The sequence below is a fragment of the Caretta caretta genome, chromosome 11 (genome assembly GCF_965140235.1).
Source record: "Caretta caretta isolate rCarCar2 chromosome 11, rCarCar1.hap1, whole genome shotgun sequence".
In the NCBI taxonomy this organism is placed as follows: domain Eukaryota; kingdom Metazoa; phylum Chordata; order Testudines; family Cheloniidae; genus Caretta; species Caretta caretta.
This window is the reverse complement of record NC_134216.1, coordinates 37,232,301-37,254,841: the sequence shown is the minus strand read 5'-3', so window position 1 is coordinate 37,254,841 and position 22,541 is coordinate 37,232,301. Positions and strand designations below refer to the sequence as shown.

The following is a 22,541-nucleotide window of genomic DNA, read 5'->3' as shown; positions in this document are numbered from 1 at the left end:
GTGTGAACAACTTTCTTTGGCTGGAACCGTCTTTGCAATCCATCAGTGCTGTTTCTTTCTTGGCTACAGAGGTAACTGAAGAGCAGTATAACTGCTCCTCCTTCATAAAGTGCTGAATGTACTGCCTCTATATTGCACCAAGTCCCTGCCAACTCATGCAATGCAGATGCAGGAGTTTAGTCAGGATGTCTCTTGGCCAGCCACCAAATAATTGGAGCAAGGATTGTATCTCACTGAGAGTGTGATGTATGCAGACTTAAACTGCAGATGTCCATGGTGTAACTTTTCTTTAGGTAAACAGATTTTCTGTGCCCAGACATTCTTTGAGCTCTAAATTCACTTAAAAAAAAATAAAGGAGAGAGACACAAAAATGATGTTAGTTAGAAGGCACTGGAATCTTGTAGTGGAGGTTTAATGAACTGTCTACTAAACTTGATCCAGTAGCAGCAAAGGTAGTATATTTAAAAATTAATATTTTTGTATGACTCTCCTTGTGATTATACTGACACATTATTGGTTGATTAGGGGCATTAACTCTTCCTTGGATATTTTTTTCTCAGGTACACTTTTACTGGAATTTATACATTTGAATCCCTTATAAAAATTCTTGCAAGAGGCTTCTGTATAGATGGTTTTACTTTTCTTCGAGACCCCTGGAACTGGCTTGATTTTACTGTTATTGCATTTGCGTAAGTAAAGTAAAAATTTAAAAAAACTGACTGTGGAATGTCAGTTACTTCAAAAAAACCCTGTTTTTGCTGTATTTAGAGTGATTTGTAGCCAAATCTTGTTACATCTTTTACACACTTACATAACGTACAGCAGAAATGATATTCACCCACTAGTATAAAACAGAAGTCATCCTTCTATCTTCACTGCATAATGTAGCCAACCTAGTCTACTTTAATTAGGTTTTCAAAAATAAAATCAGGGTTGTCCACTTCATTTGAAATTTACATTTAACTGGTAGTCCCTAGAGCTTATTAATATAGGGCAAACTCCAGTGAAAGGAGAGAATTACATATTAATGTAATTCATTGGCTTTAAGATCACCAAAAAGGGCTAGATAAAAGAGCCAGGTAAGTAGCATAAGCACTTGTAATGCCAACAGACCCTGGTCGTCAGTGGGCAGGATCAAACCTAGGACCTCTGTAGCTTAGTACATGAGCCTCTACTGCATGAGCTAAAAGCCAACTGGCTGTTAGCTAAGGCTGTAGAGCCGACTCATTTTATCTCTCTAAGTGGTTTTGGTGCCACTAGATGGGACAGAACACCACACATAGGAGGTGTGTGGGTTACTCACTGCCTGCGTTCTGAATAACTTTAATCCTACAGGCATGTAACAGAATTTGTAAACCTAAACAATGTTTTAGCTCTTTGCACTTTCAGAGTATTGAGCTTTGAAAACTATTTCTGTAATCCCAGGTAAGAAGTACCTGGGGAGTTAATAAATTGCCTAGGGAAGTTGTGGAATCTCTGTCAATGGAGATTTTTAAGAGGAGGTTAGATAAACCCGTGTCGGGGATGGTCGAGAATAGATAATACTTAGTCCTGCCATGAGTGCAGGGGAACTGGACTAAATGACCTCTCAAGGCCCCTCCCAGTGCCACGATTTTATTATTCTAACTATAAGGTAGTAGGTCAGGTGTTAGGCCCCAGGTATCTCCAGCTGTTTAATTTTGTGTATACTGTCATTGTGTTTGTTTGTGAACTCCCCTATTACAGATATCTGACAGAGTTTGTGGACCTGGGCAATGTCTCAGCATTGAGAACATTCAGAGTTCTCCGAGCATTGAAAACAATATCAGTCATTCCAGGTGAGAGCTAGGTTAAACACTGAGGCTGACTTTAAGGGTTTTATGGGCTTTTCTATTATACTTGATCCATTAGCAGTAAAGACAGTTCTTTTAAAAATTACTGTTACTGAGTGACTCTCCTTGTGAATTCTCATGTTTTTTAACATAAGTATTCTTGCTTCCTGGCCTTTAGACTTTTATACACTTTTATATAAATTTGACTTAAAGATTCCTTACCTTTCTAACATTTTCTTTTAACAATCAGCCTTTAAGTTTAATAAATTCATTCATGAGAAAATTGCAGTATGCAGCCTGTGTAATTTTAATCTTAGGATGTCAAATTTATATCCTCCATTAGAATCCAAATTAATTATTTTTTACTTTTTCTTACTACTATGAAATTTAGCATTTATTGTAGGGATACGTGTGATTGAAAATTTCAATCAGTTTTTTTTTAAAGTAGAATCACTAATAAAGAGAAAGGAATAAGATAATAAAGAATAGCACGGGCACTGCATGAGGTATTTATTATCTTAAAATGCCTTTCTTTACCAAACCATCTCTAGTTTGATAGGGTGCACGATAATACAATAGCTAAAATTTACAACATAACAATATCTTTACTTTTGCTATACCAATGTATTGTGTCATTGTAAAAACACTGAATGTATTGTGTCATTGAAAAAGCAAATGTTTGGAGCAAGAGGCATCAGCAAAAAAATTTAAATTAGAAATATTTTTCTTTACATGGAATTCATTTAAAGTACAACTAATAGTCACTTGTTTTTCTGTGAAAATAAGTGCTTTGGAATATGTGCCACTAATTTCCATTCATACTTTCAAATTAACCAGTGTTTAGCTAATCATTTTTTTTTCACCAATTATGAGACTTATTGTGTAAAATTTTAATTTTAAAAACATTGCAACCATTTATGTAGAACTATGCATGAAATCTTTAATAGCTAGAACAACTCATATTAATTTATGTCTAAAATAAATTTTTAAGATCACAGTAAAAATCCCTTTCTGTTTGCAGGCTTGAAGACTATTGTGGGAGCGCTCATTCAGTCTGTGAAGAAGCTCTCAGATGTAATGATCCTGACTGTGTTTTGTCTGAGTGTATTTGCACTAATAGGGCTGCAGTTGTTCATGGGCAATTTGAGGAATAAATGTTTGCTGTGGCCCTTAAATGTATCTTCTTCTGAAACTCGATTTGCTCCATTCTTCATTAATGACACATTGTTTGACTGGAAGGCGTACATTGAGAAGAAAGGTAAGAATTACTGCTTTAAGTTGTTAAAATGTTTACGGTTGAAGTCTCCTGTTGACTTACCTTACTCTTCTCAGGGAGCTGGAGTACTAGAGTTGACCAGAAAATGCTCTGCCATTGATTTAGCGGGTCTTCACTAGACCTGCTAAATCGACACCCACTGCATTGATTATAGCAGCACTGATCTCCCCAGTAGTGAAGACAAGCCCAAGAAGGATTGTGATTTCAAGTATGTTTAAGCAGTAGGAACAGATATACCAGTACGCCTAGAAATAAAGATCAGATTCTCTGAAAATCTGTCATTAAGCTCAGAATTCTTTCTAAATAAAACTTTTATATTTTTTACAATGTGTGGTAACTTGAATTATAACTGTACGTTGATATAAGCTCCATTTGGACTTGTCTATCAATAAGCTCCTTTAAAATAGCTCTCTTGCACTGCTAGTGACTAGTATTCATTTGCAGAGACCTTTCCTTTAAGGAAAAGGCCTTTGTGTTGTCTAACTTCTGAGCAAAGACTGACTATACAAGTTGTATGAAGATTTTATGAAACATAGTGTACTAGAATCAGTCAACACACAAGTATGTTTTATATGTGAGTATATTTGTGCACCATTCTATCATGCATGCTTTTGGTAGTTTTAAATGAATGAGAAATTAATATTAACTAGAATATTAACAATAAGCTATATTTACAGTTGTAGGAACGTTTGTCTTATTTTCTTGAAGTGCACTAGTTTAAATTCTTATCTTGACAGTAAGCCTAATCTCTTATGTTTAAATAACTAAATTTCGTGAGTCAGTTTTCTTCTTAGCAAAATGGGTTTTACAGCTACTGATGTTTATCGTACAGCACTGTAACTAAATGCATCATTCCTTTCGTTCAATATTATAACGTTTTAAAATTCTTTTTTCTTAATAGATCATTTTTATAGTTTAGACGGACAAAAAGATGCCCTGCTTTGTGGTAATAGCTCCGATGCAGGGTAAGAAATGTTGTATGTTATACTGTGGCTTTGTATAAAAAAGATGTAACCTTTTGGCAACACAGCCGAAATCATTCATTTAGCTGGCTAACTGCACTGTCAATCAACCTATATTCTTTCATATTAGAAAACATCTGAACTAAGTAGGTAAAAAATTTACAAAATATTTTTAATATCAGTTTGCTTTCCAGAGACCTGTATTGGACTTGAAAATTCAGTTTCAGCTGACAGCAGTTGTACTATGAATGACTTAAAATATTTGTCTCCATCTCTTCCTTGTTAGACAGTCTTCGCAGTTGGCATTTCCCATCTCCACAGCAGCTAGAGGGAGATCAGATCTTTGTTCTGAGCCTGGGCTTACGGAGAGCTCTGTAGAATTCTCAGCTTCCAAACTGCACACATGGCAGCCTCTGGGCCTCCTTTTGTAGCAGAGCTTTCACAGGATTTTTTAAAGATTTGTAACTAAATGTCTCCCAGTCTATTCACTGGCTTCAAGGTTTTTCTCCTCAAAACTGTCAAAACAAAAAAATATTTCCTTTTGGCATTCTGAGGAGGGTTTGAAGGACAGCCCCTCTGCTCCCCCTCAGAAATGGCAGACAGACAACACAGGGAACCAAAACGGTAAGAAATGTTTCCCCATTGCTCATCCTTACATACAATAGCAGCTGCCAGAACAAAGATGATGATCCCTGCTGGCAAGGCCTATGCTGAGGCATTTGAGCAGTCTCCAAGGAAACTCAGCTAGCGCATTGGTGAGATCTGCACTGAAATGGCTAGCAGTCTTCAAGTACATAAAAGGTTGTTATAAAGGGGAGAGCAATCAGTTATTCTGCTTATCCACTGAGGACAGGACAAGAAGTAATGGACTTAAATTGCACCAAGGGAAATTTAGGTTAGACATTAGGAGAAGCTTCCTAACTGTAAGGATGATTAAGCACTGGAACAACTTACCTAGGTTATGGAATATCCATCACTGGAGGTTTTTAAGAACAAGTTGGACAAACATCTGTCAGGGATGGTCTAGAATTCTAGATAACACTTGGTCCTGCCTCAGTGCAGGGGACTGGATTAGGTGTCTTCTCAAGATCCCTTCCTGTCCTACATTGCTATGAATTTATGGTTCAGTGGGCTATAAGGAAGTTTCCACTGATTAGACCAGGCCAGAATTAGCAGCATGGAAGTGGGTGGTAAATTCCAGTTTTGTTTCTCAAAGTAATTTATAAAGCCCTCAATGGAAATCAACCAATTCAAAAAAATGGGTACTTGAGATTATCAGAGGAGGACATTCTGTAGAACTGATTCACTGTCCCAGGGACAAGTTTATCCTTTCCCCAAAGTTAAAATAAACCAACACTATCAACAACAAAAATACTTTGTAACATCAGAAGATGAAAGATGCAATAGTTTTTCCCTAACACATTAGAGCAATACCCTAGAGAGACAGATACTTTGGAAAGTCCACAAGATTTTTTTGTAATACAAAGAGAAATTATTGTTTTTCTAGGTTTCTGGTCTCTCAGTAAATCCACAAAGGAATTAATATTCCAGATGGAAATTCTGACATCCATTACTACAGCATTACTCCCATAAGATTTCAGAAAGTGAAGGTACACCTCCTGGAGGTCTGCTGAAGATAATATCATTAAGAAGTCATCAGGGATAACTTAGCTTCTGTTACAACAGGAAGCATTTTTCAGTGCACAGCACTAGTTTATCAGACTTTTATAAGTATTCATAGAGATCATGTCATCCCTCCATTCAAATAAAAGTGTATATTTCTTATCAGGTCTCCTTCATGGCTCAGTGCAACATAGAGCCTAGCAGCCATCACTACATGCCTTTGGGAACAGGTATTTGAGCGAATAGGGAAGAACCAGTCAGAGCCCTTACAAAACTTCAGCATCTTTGGATTGTTCTGGTCACTTCCAGCCTGACACTACAGTAAATCAGTAAATAAAAGATCTTGAGCCATAGCTGTACTAACCTTTCTTTGCAAATTCATCTGTATTATTCAGCAGCAGCTCTCTGTTTTTCGGTCCAGAGAAGCTGGTTGTTAGCAAGGATTCCAGAGTCCATGTAAGGGAGATACTTCAGGGCTCCTATGTGACTCAAGGGATGTGATAGAAGGAGGAGACATGAATTGAAATCCTGACTCCATTGAAGTCAATAGCAAAACTCCATATTGACTTCAGTAGAGCCAGGATTTCCCCATGGAGCACTCTTCCTCCTCCAGTGGAGGATTCTTTATAAACATGGTGTGTATAAACTGCAAGGAAGGCAGAAAAACTCGGGAAAGGTAGATCTGGTTATGGTCTGGGCAGAAGCTCTCATTCTATTCCTCAAGCTTCTGTGTATAAAAGGAAAAGTAAAGGCAGAGTCTACTGGCTCAGGCTAATGCATTAGACCTAAGGGAATGTCATCTGGACCAGCCTCCCTTTCAGAGCATCACAAGTCAGGTTGAGATTAACCTATTTTCATCCAAATCCAGTTGGAAAATCAAAAATGGAAGAGTTATGTCAAGAGTTATGTCATTGGGCTATACAGCTGATGGTTCAATCCGATTAATACGGGACAGTGGAGTTAATCCCCTCAGTCTCATTGTTTCTGGCTCTCTGCAGATTCAGGCATACTTCATTACATCAGTTTACACTCTGTTTCTGTTGGAAGATTATTTCAGTAGCCATGACAAGTAGAAACTTATTTATAGTTTAAATTAAACCTGAGTTTCTGCACATTCGGATCGTCATGGTGGCCATGTAACTACATCATTTGAGCTGGATTTGGACCACAGGCCATATGTTTAATACCCCTATGCTGTAGATTCACTTCAGATGCAGTGTTTGGTAGAAAGATGTTGCAGAACATGGTACTCTAGTAATCTTTAAGTCAGTTTTCAATTTTCTATATGGTTAAATTAAATCCTACTTCCTCCTTAGGGATAATTTACTGTTTCCCATATTCCAAGAGGAAGACTGATATGGAGGGGACAGAGAAGTAAAAATTCTGTGTTATCTATGAATTTTCTTTCTAGGATCCTCCATGTCTTCTTGTCTGACCCTCACATGTCCAAATTTTTTCTGGTTATTGCTGCCTTGTTAAACAATTTGAAAGGAAGACTGTATTTCTTGAAAAAATCTTTAAATTTTGTGCGAAGGCTCTGCAGCAAAATATTTGAATTGAATGGCACATTTAAAATTTTACATAGTATCTTTCAGGTTTGTAAGCTAACAATCTAGAGAGTTCTTCCTTCAGGGTAATAGCAGACATTTGGGCTGCCTCCAGTGGCTGTGAGATGGGGAACCACCAACTGTGAAAACTGACATGCAGGATTCTAGAAAGAAAATCCACAGGTAAGACCAATTTTTTCCCAATTCTGAAATTCACTAATTCCAGCTTGACTGATCAACAATTTGCCAAGAAATCTGATGGTCCAGCTCCTCTTCCAGACAAACTTCAGCAGTATATATCTATAGTGGGATCTAAGTACTGTAGTTTCATTACATTTATGAGATATACTCTCATACACTGGGCCCCTTGTAGTCCTCTTTGGGGAAGCAGTAGCATCTTTTATGGAACTCCTGGGTTAAAGGGGAAAGCTACTCCCAATAAAGCTGTATATTTAGTGTCCTTGTAGAGATAACACAGAGCTTCTGGGAGAAGTATGCATCAGCTGGGTGATGCTCCTGTGGTTGCAGTTGGGGGCAGGTGACACTGAGTAGTGCTGCAGATGAAAAGTTTGTGGCAGCCAGAGGCTGAGCAGATAAGCAGCAGACCCTGGACAGATCAACGAGAGGGAGAGAGTGTGTGTGTGTGAAGGGGGGTGTATGGTACAGTTTGTCATGCAATATCTTTAATCTCTTTCCCATTTATTTCTTGTTAACTTGTAAAATTCAGCAATCCACAATGAGTCTCCTATTCATTAGTGAAAGTTATTCAGTTGAAAGACAATTTTTACTCTTTACCATTGTTAAAAAATCCAAACTAATTTAATTTAATTATTTTTTTAAGTCAATGTCCAGAAGGATATACATGTATAAAAGCTGGTAGAAACCCAAACTATGGCTACACGAGTTTTGACACGTTCAGCTGGGCGTTCTTGTCACTGTTTCGACTGATGACTCAGGATTACTGGGAAAACCTTTATCAGCTGGTGAGAATGTAGTGAAAACTATGTTTTGATATGTTAATGGTCTAAAATGAATTATGACAGAAAGAATGGTCTTTACATTTCTTATTACATAATGGTGTATTAAAAATTAAGAAGCCCAATCATAAAATGATATTGGGGAACATTGTAGACTAATAGGATTTTCAAAGGGGGTACCTTTATCCCAAACTGGCAGGATCATACAGAATTGTGAAACATATGCTACAGGATTTGTCATGCTTTCTATAAAGCTACACAGAAGCTTTTCAGAGCCCATTTTCATGACTGTATCAGGTTTCATTTGACACAACATTGTTATTCGTTACCTTCAGAACTGCAATGCTGTGCTTAAGCAGTGAATAGTTGTTATAATTTCAAAAGGTGGTAGTCCACTCTTAAATACCTTGAGTCCTATTTTTGATAGCTACAAATTCATGGCTTTTTATGATGGTGATTCTTCTTACAGGAAGCTAGGATCTATTGTTTAGTTGATATTACTGATGGTGCTACTTTTAGGTATTCTGGCCAGTCGAAGGGGAAGATACAACTAATACTTTTTCAGTGCCTAAAAATCCCACGCACAAATGTCTTTTTAATTATTTACTTGGAATCTTCTCTCTGAGATTATTATTAAAATCTCATATCCCCCCTCCCCATAATTAAAACAGGATTCCTAAATCACACCACCTTTCTCTCATACACACACTCACATTTTTCATTTATTTTCATTTTGATTTATAAAATAAATATTGTCATATTCAATATGAACAACTGTCTTTGATATAGATACATAATCATTTTCCTAATTCTCAAATTAATCAGTTTGTATCATTGCCCCCCTCCCCCCCCCAGACTCTACGTGCTGCTGGCAAAACATACATGATATTTTTTGTTTTGGTGATTTTCCTGGGTTCTTTCTATCTGATTAACTTGATCCTGGCTGTTGTTGCCATGGCCTATGAAGAACAGAATCAAGCAACCCTAGAAGAAGCAAAGCAGAAGGAGACAGAATTTCAGCAAATGCTTGAACAGCTGAAAAAGCAACAAGAAGAAGCTCAGGTATCTGTATCCATACATTATTGTTCTTTTACCTAAAAATGTAACATTGCATACATAAATTAGTGAAACATAGTATATAATTTAGTGGAAACTAGGAAAACAATAAAGCTTCCACTTTTTTTAACCAATGTCAGATTTGTTGTGATAGTACATGTGAGATACACCTAAGAATGGGTCTATCATTGAAGAAATTTCTAAACTTTTAAGTGTTAATGGAGATTCAAAATGAGCAGTTGCGGTTGTTTGGGTGCCCTAAGTGTACATTTCCTATCTTACTGTGTTTGGATTTCTTTTTACAGTAATCTTAATTCTCGATTTCCTGAGTTTATACTACTTGATTTTGGGGTAATACAACATCACTGTAATGTTTTTTGCCTTTAAATGACTATTTACTCTCAGCGTTTATTCCACTTTAAAGTGGATTTTTGTCCGGGAATGTACTTCTTAAAAAGTAATCTAAAATGTCATAGATGAACATAGTAAACAAGAAACTTTAAAGGTATTATACCATCCTATATGTCCAATGAATTAAGTATATGTAATATCAAACCTAAATCATTTTTTAAAACTTTTTAAGGACATCCACCAGTACACCAGAGCAGTGCAAAGAAACCAGAATCCACCAACCAGTTAAATTGGTTTACAGTTGCTTTGCATTTGAAGTGTATTGGTGAATCTGACCCTTAATTTGAAATGGACTTGTTGGTTTAGTAGGCTGTGTTAGTGAGACCAGTGCTGTGTGAAGTGTGTGTGTGGGGGGGAGAGGGAGCATGGTGGGAGGGAGGGCAAGGTGAGCCCATTCTCTGCGTCCAAAAGTCTCTGCTTTAAGAGCTCCCTCTATGAACTTGCCTCAGTTCCTCCAGCAGTGTTTCCTGAATGGATAGTGGAGCTAAGAAAGCAGTGTCCTGGGGACTCAAGCTAGTATGCAGTGACAGAAACGTAAATAATGACAGGTTTCAGAGTAGCAGCCGTGTTAGTCTCTATCTGCAAAATGAACAGGAGTACTTGTGGCACCTTAGCCCTGGTCTTCACTAGGACTTCAGGTCGAATTTAGCAGCATTAAATCGATGTAAACCTGCACCTGTCCACACGATGAAGCCCTTTATTTCGACTTAAAGGGCTCTTAAAATCGATTTCCTTACTCCACCCCTGACAAGTGGATTAGCACTTAAATCGGCCTTGCCAGGTCGAATTTGGGGTACTGTGGACACAATTCGACGGTATTGGCCTCCGGGAGCTATCCCAGAGTGCTCCATTGTGACCGCTCTGGACAGCACTCTCAACTCAGATGCACTGGCCAGGTAGACAGGAAAAGAACCGCGAACTTTTGAATCTCATTTCCTGTTTGGCCAGCGTGGCAAGCTGTAGATGACCATGCAGAGCTCATCAGCAGAGGTGACCATGATGGAGTCCCAGAATCGCAAAAGAGCTCCAGCATTGACCGAACGGGAGGTACGGGATCTGATCGCTGTGTGGGGAGAGGAATCCGTGCTATCAGAAATCCGTTGCAGTTTTCGAAATGCCAAAACCTTTGTCAAAATCTCCCAGGGCATGAAGGACAGAGGCCATAACAGGGACCCGAAGCAGTGCCACGTGAAACTGAAGGAGCTGAGGCAAGCCTACCAGAAAACCAGAGAGGCGAACGGCCGCTCCGGGTCAGAGCCCCAAACATGCCGCTTCTTTGATGAGCTGCATGCCATTTTAGGGGGTTCAGCCACCACTACCCCAGCCGTGTTGTTTGACTCCTTCAATGGAGATGGAGGCAATACGGAAGCAGGTTTTGGGGATGAAGAAGATGATGATGATGATGATGATGAGGTTGTAGATAGCTCACAGCAAACAAGCGGAGAAACCGGTTTTCCCGACAGCCAGGAACTGTTTCTCACCCTGGACCTGGAGCCAGTACCCCCCGAACCCACCCAAGCAGGACCCAGCAGGCGGAGAAGGGACCTCCGGTGAGTGTACCTTTTAAAATACTATACATGGTTTAAAAGCAAGCATGTGAAAGGATTACTTTGCCCTGGCATTCGCGGCTCTCCTGGATGTACTCCCAAAGCCTTTGCAAAAGGTTTCTGGGGAGGGCAGCCTTATTGCGTCCTTCATGGTAGGACACTTTACCACTCCAGGCGAGTAACACGTACTCGGGAATCATTGTACAACAAAGCATTCCAGTGTATGTTTGCTGGCATTCAAACAACATCCGTTCTTTATCTCTCTGTGTTATCCTCAGGAGAGTGAGATATCATTCATGGTCACCTGGTTGAAATAGAGTGCTTTTCTTCAGGGGACACTCAGAGGAGCCCACTCCTGCTGGGCTGTTTGCCTGTGGCTAAACAGAAATGTTCCCTGGTGTTAGCCACAGGGAGGGGAGAAGGTTGAGGGGGTAGCCACGCGGTGGGGGGAGGCAAAATGCGACCTTGTAATGAAGGCACATGTGCTATGTATGTAATGTTAACAGCAAGGTTTACTCTGAAAGAGTGTAGCCACTGTTTTATAAAATGTGTCTTTTTAAAGACCGCTGTCCCTTTTTTTTTCTCCACCAGCTGCATGTGTTTCAATGATCACAGGATCTTCTCCTTCCCAGAGGCTAGTGAAGCTTAGAAAGAAAAAAAAAACGCACTCGAGATGAAATGTTCTCTGAGCTCATGCTGTCCTCCCACACTGACAGAGCACAGACGAATGCGTGGAGGCAAATAATGTCAGAGTGCAGGAAAGCACAAAATGACTGGGAGGAGAGGTGGCGGGCTGAAGAGAGTAAGTGGCGGGCTGAAGACAGGGCTGAAGCTCAAATGTGGCGGCAGCGTGATGAGAGGAGGCAGGATTCAATGCTGAGGCTGCTGGAGGACCAAACCAGTATGCTCCAGTGTATGGTTGAGCTGCAGCAAAGGCAGCTGGAGCACAGACTGCCACTCCTGCCCCTGTGTAACCAACCGCCCTCTTCCCCAAGTTCCATAGCCTCCACACCCAGACACCCAAGAAAGCGGTGGGGGGGCCACCGGCCAACCAGCCACTCCGCCACAGAGGATTGCCCAAAAAAAAGAAGGCTGGCATTCAATAAATTTTAAAGTTGTAAACTTTTAAAGTACTGTGTGGCATTTTCCTTCCCTCCTCCACCACCCCTCCTGGGCTACCTTGGTAGTCATCCCCCTATTTATGTGACGAATGAATAAAGAATGCATGAATGTGAAGCAACAATGACTTTATTGCCTCTGCAAGCGGTGATTGAAGGGAGGAGGGGAGGGTGGTTAGCTTACAGGGAAGTAGAGTGAACCAAGGGGCGGGGGGTTTCATCAAGGAGAAACAAACAGAACTTTCACACCGTAGCCTGGCCAGTCATGAAACTGGTTTTCAAAGCTTCTCTGATGCATACCGCGCCCTCCTGTGCTCTTCTAACCGCCCTGGTGTCTGGCTGCGCGTAACCAGCAGCCAGGCGATTTGCCTCAACCTCCCACCCCGCCATAAACGTCTCCCCCTTACTCTCACAGATATTGTGGAGCACACAGCAAGCAGTAATAACAGTGGGAATATTGGTTTCGCTGAGGTCTAAGCGAGTCAGTAAACTGCGCCAGCGCGCCTTTAAACGTCCAAATGCACATTCTACCACCATTCTGCACTTGCTCAGCCTGTAGTTGAACAGCTCCTGACTACTGTCCAGGCTGCCTGTTTACGGCTTCATGAGCCATGGCATTAAGGGGTAGGCTGGGTCCCCAAGGATACATATAGGCATTTCAACATCCCCAACAGTTATTTTCTGGTCTGGGAATAAAGTCCCTTCCTGCAGCTTTTGAAACAGACCAGAGTTCCTGAAGATGTGAGCGTCATGTACCTTTCCCGGCGATCCCATGTTGATGTTGGTGAAACGTCCCTTGTGATCCACCAGAGCTTGCAGCACTATTGAAAAGTACCCTTCGCGGTTTATGTACTCGCTGGCTTGGTGCTCCGGTGCCAAGAGAGGGATATGGGTTCCGTCTATGGCCCCATCACAGTTAGGGAATCCCATTGCAGCAAAGCCATCCACTATGACCCGCACATTTCCCAGGGTCACTACCCTTGATATCAGCAGATCTTTGATTGTGTTGGCTACTTGCATCACAGCAGCCCCAACAGTAGATTTGCCCACTCCAAATTGATTCCCAACTGACCGGTAGCTGTCTGGCGTTGCAAGCTTCCACAGGGCTATCTCCACTCACTTCTCAACTGTGAGGGCTGCTCTCATCTTGGTGTTCATGCACCTCAGGGCAGGGGAAAGCAAGTCACAAAGTTCCATGAAAGTGCCCTTATGCATGCGAAAGTTTCGCAGCCACTGGGAATCATCCCAGACCTGCAACACTATGCAGTCCCACCAGTCTGTGCTTGTTTCTCGAGCCCAGAATCGGCGTTCCACAGCATGAACCTGCCCCATTAGCACCATGATGCATGCATTGGCAGGGCCCATGCTTTCAGAGAAATCTGTGTCCATGTCCTGATCACTCACGTGACCACGCTGACGTCGCCTCCTCGCCCGGTATCGCTTTGCCAGGTTCTGGTGCTGCATATACCGCTGGATAATGCGTGTGGTGTTTAATGTGCTCCTAATTGCCAAAGTGAGCTGAGCGGCCTCCATGCTTGCCTTGGTATGGCGTCCGCACAGAAAAAAGGCGCGGAACGATTGTCTGCCGTTGCTCTGATGGAGGGAGGGGCGACTGACGACACGGCTTACAGGGTTGGTTTCAGGGAGCTAAAGTCAACAAAGGGGGTGGCTTTATATCAAGGAGTATTTCAGACAGGACTTCACGGAGGGTTCCAATAAGAAATGTTGCACCTAAGTTATTGTTCTTATTGGAACAAGGAGGTTAGCCTGGCCTCTGATTGATACATGGCTAGATTTACCTCGCTGCACCTTCTCTGTGAGTGACTGCAGTGTGACCTAGAGGAATGAGTCCCCTAGACAGGGGAGGAGACAAATGAGTACAAAACAAATCTGGTCTATTTCTTGTTTTGATCCACTCCATCTATCTTTTACATCTTTGGCTGGCAGCAGATGGTGCAGAAGGACTGCATGCCATCCACATCTCATGGCTGCTCGGCAGAAGATGGTACAGTACAACTGCTAGCCATCTTCATCTCTTGCCTGCCTGGCAGAAGATGGTACAGTACGACTGCTAGCAATCCGTATCGCCTGCCTGCTCACCATAAGATGGTTCAATAGGACTGACTGCAGGACTAAAGAGAATGACCTGGTCAAGTCACTCCAAATTTAGTCCCTGCGCCCATGTCTGCCCAGGCGCTCCCAGCCGACGTGGCCAGGAGCACCTCGGACACGACGAGAACGGCTACCAGTCGTACTGCACCATCTGCTGCCAGAAGGCAATGGGTTGCTGCTACTGTGTAGCAATGCCGTACCGCGTCTGCCAGCACCCAGGAGACATACGGTGACTGTTACCTGAGCGGGCTCCATGCTTGCCGTAGTATGGCGTCTGCACAGGTAACTCAGGAAAAAAGGCACGAAATGATTGTCTGCCCTTGCTTTCACGGAGGGAAGGAGGGAAAGGGGGCTGACAATATGTACCCAGAACCACCCACGACAATGTTTTAGCCCCATCAGACACTGGGATCTCAACCTAGAATTCCAATGGGCAGCGGAGACTGCGGGAACTGTGGGATAGCTATCCACAGTGCAACGCTCCGGAAGTCGACTCTAGCCTCGGTACTGTGGAAGCACTCCACCGAGTTAATGCACTTAATGCACTTAGAGCATTTTCTGTGGGGAGACACACACTCGAATATATAAAACCGATTTCTAAAAAAACGACTTCTATAAATTCGACCTTATTCTGTAGTGTGGACATACCCTTAGAGACTAACAAATTTATTTGAGCATAAGCTTTCGTGGGCTACAGCCCACTTCATCGGATGCATGCTGTGGAAAACACAATAGGAAGATTTCATATACACAGAGAACATGAAACAATGGGTGTTTCTGTTACTTTCTTTGTTGGGCTTGTCCTGTAGTAGGTGACTTCAAGCATTCTTACAACTACAATACCCACCTGCTGAAGTGGAGAAACAGAATGACAGATCCAGAAGAGTACCCAGAAGTCACCTGCTTCAGGACAGGCCCAACGAAGAAAATAACAGAACGCCACTAGCCATCACCTTCAGCCCCCAACTAAAACCTCTCCAATGCATCATCAAGGATCTACAACCTATCCTGAAGGACGACCCATCACTCTCACAGATCTTGGGAGAGGCAGTGCTTGCTTACAGACAGCCCTCCATCCTGAAGCAAATACTCACCAGCAACCACACACCACACAACAAAACCACTAACCCAGGAACCTATCCTTGCAACAAAGTCCGTTGCCAACTGTGTCCACATATTTATTCAGGGGGCACCATCATAGGGTCTAATCACATCAGCCACACTATCAGAGGCTCGTTCACCTGCACATCTACCAATGTGATATATGCCATCATGTGCCAGCAATGCCCCTCTGCCACGTACATTGGTCAAACTGGACAGTCTCTACGTAAAAGAATAAATGGACACAAATCAGACGTCAAGAATGATAACATTCAAAAACCAGTCGGAGAACACTTCAGTCTCTCTGGTCACTCGATTACAGACCTAAAAGTTGCAATATTACAACAAAAAAACTTCAAAACCAGACTCCAACGAGAGACTGCTGAATTGGAATTAATTTGCAAACTGGACACCATTAACTTAGGCTTGAATAAAGACTGGAAGTGGATGTGTCATTACACAAAGTAAAACTATTTCCCCATGTTTATTTCCCCCCCTACTGTTCTCACACGTTCTTGTCAACTGCTGGAAATGGCCCATCTTGATTATCACTACAAAAGGTTGGGGAGTTTTTGTTTTTGTTTTTCTCCCTCTCCTGCTGGTAATAGCTCACCTTAATTGATCATTCTCATTATAGTGTGTATGCTAACACCCATTGTTTCATGTTCTCTGTGTATATAAAATCTTCCTACCGTATTTTCCACAGCATGCATCTGATGAAGTGGGCTGTAGCCCGCGAAAGCTTATGCTCAAATAAATTTTAGTCTCTAAGTTGCCCCAAGTACTCCTGTTCTTTTTGAGAAACTTTAAAGAACAGAGACAGTGGGACTGCTTAATCAACCAGTGAGAATTCTTGACATGTATGCAGTCTTCCTTTTACTTCCTGACTCATTGTAACAGATAGAATTGATTTAATCAAAATTAGCTGTAGAGGAATGATGATTACTTGAGTTTCCTTTGATATCTCAGTGTCCACCTAAGAGTTACGTGAACGTGTCTGTGTTATTTATAATAATAAAAATTACATACGATTAGATATATACAACTAGATACAAAGCTGCAAATGTAGCTTAATTACAAGCTGATTTCTTCAAATATAGTCTATGCATAAGGTTTCAATTAATTTTAACTGTTTGGGGAGCTTGAATTTCTGTATTTTTCCCATTGTTAACATCATTCAGGACAAATACTAAGAGAGATACTAAATTTCTTAAAGGATACAAGTTTGAATTAATATTATCAGTTCTCAGAAAATACTCTTTAAATCCAGTATGCAAATGCTGATGTGGGGAGGAGATGCTGTATTTATCATACAGAGCAAAGAGATTGAGTCCATGCTTTAAGTGTAAAACATGGACTCAATCTCTTAGCTACAGAGTTGTGACCAGCACTTCCCTAATACATTATGGGCTTCATCCTGTTCTCCTCACTTACTTAGCATTTACTAATTATTTCAAGTGACATTTTTTGCAGAAATGAGTAGGATTTGGCCATATACATAAAAGCCACTTGGAGTAAATTTGGGAAAACAAGGTACGCTGTTTCAAAAGAGCAATGCTTTTTATAGTAAGTAGTAAAGGATTTGGTAGTTAAATGCATATTTGATATTTTAGTGTTTTAATAAGTAGTCAACCTTTTCGTATACCAGGCCATAGCAGAAGCGGCTGCTGAGTTAAGAGATTTCAGTGGCGAAGATAGGATTTGTGGGCTCTCGGAGAGTTCTTCACAAACATCGAAGTTGAGCTCAAAGAGTGCTAAAGAAAGGAGAAACAGAAGGAAGAAAAGAAGACAGAGAGAGCTTTCTGGAGGAGAGGACAAGTTGGATGATGAAAAGCTTCCCAAATCTGATTCAGAAGGCAGTATCAGAAGGAAAGGTTTCCGTTTCTCTTTGGAAGGGAATAGACTGACATATGAAAAGCGTTTCGCTTCCCCCCACCAGGTACTGTTATAACTAATGCAGTTGTAATTTTTTAGCACAGTGATCTGTTTGACATGGAGATTGTAGTAATATACAAGGCACAGCATTGTGACTAAACTGCATGATTGTAAAAGAGAGGGATAATTAAGGGAAAGTTTTTGTTACTTAGTAAACCCTGAAAACATTCCCCAAAATAATATCAATAAAACAGCTGTTCAATATCTTGATGTTATGATAATATAAATGTGCACTACTTGCCACTGAAATCTACATTTACTCACAGCTAAAACCTCCTAACCTGTGCTTTCATATACATTAAAAGGAATTGTTCATTCTTGCTGCTCTAGGGTCCTTGTGGTCTAGGATGATGTAGTAGTATTTAATGCTAGTAGTTAATAACATTGTCAATTCTTCTTCTTTTTGTTTTTATTTTAATGAGTCCATATTCATTATACACAAATTTATAATACTGTAAAGGTTCACGGAATGATGGAAATGTATGCATTTTTCATATTGAAGTAATTCAGTGCAGTATACCTAGAAAGGTGATTTGTTTTCTCTTTTTTCATCATTCAGTTACCACTTTACTGTAATGCTGTATGCATCTTTTCACTTCCAGAGAATGAACAGCTATTTCAGCTAACAACCTTTTATGTACTTGAAAACAATTATCAAGTCTCCCACTCAGTTTTCTTTTCTCCAGACTAAACAAACCATTTTTTTCAATCTTTCTTCATAAGTCATGTTTTCTATTATTTTTCTTGCTCTTCTCTGGACTTTCTCCAATTTGTCTACATCTTTTCTGAAAAGTGGAACCCAGAACTGGACACACAATTCCAGCTGAGGCCATATCAATGTGGAGTAAAGTGGAAGAATGACGTCACATGTCTTATTTACAACACTCTTGCTTATATATTCCAGAATGGTGTTCAGTTTTTTGCAGCAGTGTTACACTGTTGACTCATATTTAGCTTGTGATCCACTATAACCCCCAGATCCCTTTCCACAGTACTCCTTCCTAGGCAATCATTTCCCATTTTGTATGTGTGCAATTGATTGTTTCTTCCTAAGTGGAGTATTTTGCATTTATCCTTTTTGAATTTCATCCTATTTACTTCAGACCATTTATCACATTAGTCCAGATCATTTTGAACTTTAATCCTATCCTCCAAAGCACTTGCAACCCCTCCCAGCTTGATGTCATCTGCAAACTTTATGTGTACTCTCTATGCCATTATCTAAATTATTCATGAAGGTATTGAACAGAACCATACTCAGGACCAGTCCCTGCGGGACCATGCCTGATATGCTCTTCCAGCTTGACTGTGAACCACTGATAACTATTCTCTGGGAATGGTTTTCCAAGCAGTTATATATCCACCTTATAGTAGCTCCATTTATGCTGTATTTCCTTAGTTTGTTTATGAGAAGGTCTTGCAAGACCATATCAAAAGACTTACTAAAGTCAAGATATACCACATCTACTACTTCCCCCCCATCCACAAAGCTTGTTACTCTATCAAAGAAAGCTATTAGGTTGGTTTGACACTATTTGTTTTTGACAAATCCGTGTTGACCGTTACTTATCACCTTATTATCTTTTCAGTGTTGGCAAATGACTGCTTATTTGTTTCATTATCAAAAAAGTCATTTAGCACTTCTGCCATTTCCACATTTTCTGTTATTGTCTTTCCCCCTCATTAAGTAATGGGCCTATCCTGTATTTGGTCTTCCTTTTGCTACTAATGTATTTGTAGAATGTTTTCCTGTTACCCTTCATGTCTCTAGCCAGTTTAATCTCATTTTGTGTCTTGGCCTTTCTAATTTTGTTCCTACATGATTATTATTTATAGTCATCCTTTGTAATTTGACCTAGTTTCCACTTTTTGTACGACTCCTTTTTTGAGTTTCAGATCCTTGAAGATCTTCTGGTTAAGCCAGGATGGTCTCTTTCCGTACTTCCTATATTCGTTACATAGTGGGATAGTTTGCTCTTGTGTCTTCAATAATGTCACTTTGAAAAACTGCCAGTTCTCTCAAACTGTTTTTCCTCTTAGACTTGCTTCCCATGAGAACTTACTTACCAACTCCCTGAGTTTGCTAAAGTCTGCCATTTTGAAATCCATTATCTTTATTGTGCAGTTTTCCTTCCTACCATTCCTTAGAATCATGAACACTACCATTTCATGATGACTTTCACCCAAGCTGCCTTCCATTTTTAAATTCTCAACTAGTTCCTCTCTATTTGTCAAAATCAAATCTAGAATAGCCTCTCGCCTAGTAGCTTTCTCCACCTTCTGAAATAAAAAATTGTCTCCAACTTGTTGGATAATCTGTGCCCTGCTGTATTATTTTCCAACAGATGTTTGGGTAGTTGAAGTTCCCTATCACCAGCTAGTTCTGTGCTTTGGATGATTTGCTTAGTAGTTTAACAAAGCCCCATTCACCTCTTCTTCCTTGTTAGGTGGTCTACAGTAGACCCCTACCATGACAACAGCCTTGTTTTTTACCCCCTTTATCCTTACCCAGTACCCTTACCTTATCCTTTCAACAAGTCTGTCTCCTATTTCCGTCTCAACCTCAGTTCAAGTGTATACATCTTTGATATACAAAGCAACACGTCTTCTCTTTTTTCCCTGCCTGCCCTTCATGAGCAAGTTTTACCTTTCAATACCAATAATCCAGCCATGTGTATTATCCCACCAAGTCTCTGTGATGCCAGCTATGTCATAGTTCTGTTTATTCATTAGTATTTCTAGTTCTTCCTGTTTATTCCCCATACTTCTTGCATTAATATACAGATATCTAAGATACTGATTTGATTCCCCCTCTATGTTCCCTCTTGTCTCTCCCTTGTCCCTGTTATAATGGTCCATGTTCCCCCCAGATTCTGGCCCTCCCAGGCCTCCATGTCTTGAACTTGCCTGTTGATTTTTGTCTCCATCCCCTGATGAACCTAGTTTAAAGCCCTCCCTCACTAGGTTAGCCAGTCTGTATCGGAGATACTCTACCCCTTCCTCAACAGGTGGACCCCATCTCCGCTCAGCTGTTTTTTCCAGAACACCCCATGGTCAAGGAAGCTGAAGCCATCTTGGTGACACCATCTGCCCAGCCATGCATTCACCTCCTGGATGCATAGTACAAATAGGTCTCTAGAATTTCCAGAAATCTTGGTTTACCAGATACTCAGAATAGGTAACATAGCCTAATGCAGATTTTTTCAAATAATTACTTTTTGGTTTAAATTTAGCAACTCCGATGAACAGTGATCTCTGGGGTCATGTCTGTACTCTTTCTCTGTTTTATTTCAATCCAAGAAATGTAGGTGTGTTTTTTAATCTGGTTTGAGAAGACTTTTTTGGGCATGTTAATTGGTTTTACCTTGAAATGTGTTTTTATATATTTACAATTTTCAAATAATAAGTTTAATTATGTTTTCCTACAGTCTTTGCTGAGCATTCGTGACTCCCTGTTTTCCCCAAGACGCAACAGCAGAACGAGTCTTTTCAGCTTCAGAGGTCGAGTAAAGGATGTAGGATCAGAAAATGACTTTGCTGATGATGAACATAGCACTTTTGAAGAAAATGATAGCAGAAGAGGTTCTCTTTTTGTGCCACTCAGACATGAACGGCACAATAGTAACATTAGTCAAGGCAGTAGGTCATCAAGGAGGCTTCCAGTGAACGGGAAGATGCACAGTACTGTGGACTGCAATGGTGTGGTTTCCTTGGTTGGTGTACAAACGTCACTCTTGTCGCCTACTGGACAGCTTCTGCCAGAGGTGATAATAGATAAACCAACTACTGATGACAATGTAAGGAAGTTTTAAATAGTTCAGGCATGATAGCCTTTTGTTACTGCATCAGCCTGTGTTTCTACAGAATGGAATACTTTGGGAATGATCCCTGGATGGCCAAACTGTGAATGTTACTGCATCCTGCAATAACTTTTAGTATAATAAAATAGGTCTAAAATGATTTTATATATTCATCTGGAACTTACTAAATGTACTTGCAAACACACTCTGAACTAATAGGCTGAAATACCAAATTTACTGAATGTGCAAAATATGAACATTTAGTTTCTACATATGTAGTAAGGAGGTGTACAGAACTGAATACTGAGTAGCATAAATAATGTGTTACTTTTAGTCTGTTTCAGGACCCAAAATTCAGACATTTGGCTTCCTAAACATTTAGTGTATTCCCTCCTTCCCTTTTTCTCATTGCGTCCAATTATTTCCTTCACTCTCAAACTCCCTCTGTCTCTATTTCCTGACAAACTTCTTACTAGCCCTGACTTTGCTCTCTCTCCCCATGTCTGCGTACAAATAGTGTGGTCATACACATAGAGCCCACCCCACAAGCTTTTAGGATCCTATTGAGAGATCCAGAAGTTCTAGTGAGCCTTTTTTCTTGATCTCAGAAATGCTCTGATTAAATTTCTCGCACTAAGGTTACACTGCCTAGAAGCATGCCCAATTTTAATAGGGACAGAAGGATGAACAAAGGGATCTAGTATGCAATGTGTTCTGGAGAACCTCATCCTGGATTTTCTCTAGTCAAAGGAAATCTTTACAGGTAGTAACAGCACCAAGGTCCAGCAGAATCCCATAACACCAGGATCCTCTGACAGGATCCTGAAACCAGGGAGGAGAGCTTTTAGGCCATCAGAGTCCATAGGAGGGAAGGAGGTGTGCGGACTGTGCATGTGTGAGGTGGATGGACAGGATCATAACTAGTTAGAAGGCTGTAACCATGAAATCCAACCTGCAATGGCCCCATCCCAAATGCTAGAATCTGTGCATATCTTTTGAAAGCGCATATGCGGCATGTTATAACAGGTAAAGTTGGGAAAATCTGTCCAACCTGTCAGCTATCATTTCAGACAATACAAAACAATAAACTGCTCCTTGTTGTATCCACAGACATTTTTTGAATGTCTTTTTACAACTTTTTACAAATTTCAGTTGAGAGGAAAATAACTATTACATAAAGTTAGCTTACATGAGATTTTAGTTTCCATGCGTATCTTGCATTTTGATCCAGTCTGGAAATAGAGGGTAAAGTGAGACCATTTAA

The 22,541-nt window shown here is 40.6% G+C and overlaps 2 protein-coding genes across 3 annotated transcripts in view; both read left to right on the top strand.

Annotated features, from left to right (window-relative positions):
• Positions 1–22,541, top strand: part of LOC125645232 (sodium channel protein type 2 subunit alpha-like) — a 210,369-nt gene that overhangs the window by 86,756 nt on the left and 101,072 nt on the right. Inside the window, exons 5-12 of one of the 2 annotated variants that reach the window (XM_075117912.1) lie at positions 562–690; positions 1,727–1,818; positions 2,834–3,070; positions 3,990–4,053; positions 8,062–8,203; positions 9,053–9,259; positions 17,191–17,481; positions 20,906–21,241. In XM_075117912.1, coding sequence (XP_074974013.1) covers positions 562–690; positions 1,727–1,818; positions 2,834–3,070; positions 3,990–4,053; positions 8,062–8,203; positions 9,053–9,259; positions 17,191–17,481; positions 20,906–21,241 — 1,498 coding nt within the window. Of the gene's footprint in view, positions 1–561; positions 691–1,726; positions 1,819–2,833; positions 3,071–3,989; positions 4,054–8,061; positions 8,204–9,052; positions 9,260–17,190; positions 17,482–20,905; positions 21,275–22,541 lie in introns of both variants that reach the window. The other variant, XM_075117911.1, reaches the window with a different exon arrangement.
• LOC125645229 (zinc finger and SCAN domain-containing protein 29-like) lies at positions 10,089–12,264 on the top strand. The gene is made up of 2 exons (XM_048870508.2): positions 10,089–11,214; positions 11,803–12,264. Exons 1-2 carry the CDS (start codon positions 10,628–10,630, stop codon positions 11,858–11,860), a joined length of 645 nt encoding a protein of 214 aa, XP_048726465.2. The 5' UTR covers positions 10,089–10,627; the 3' UTR covers positions 11,861–12,264.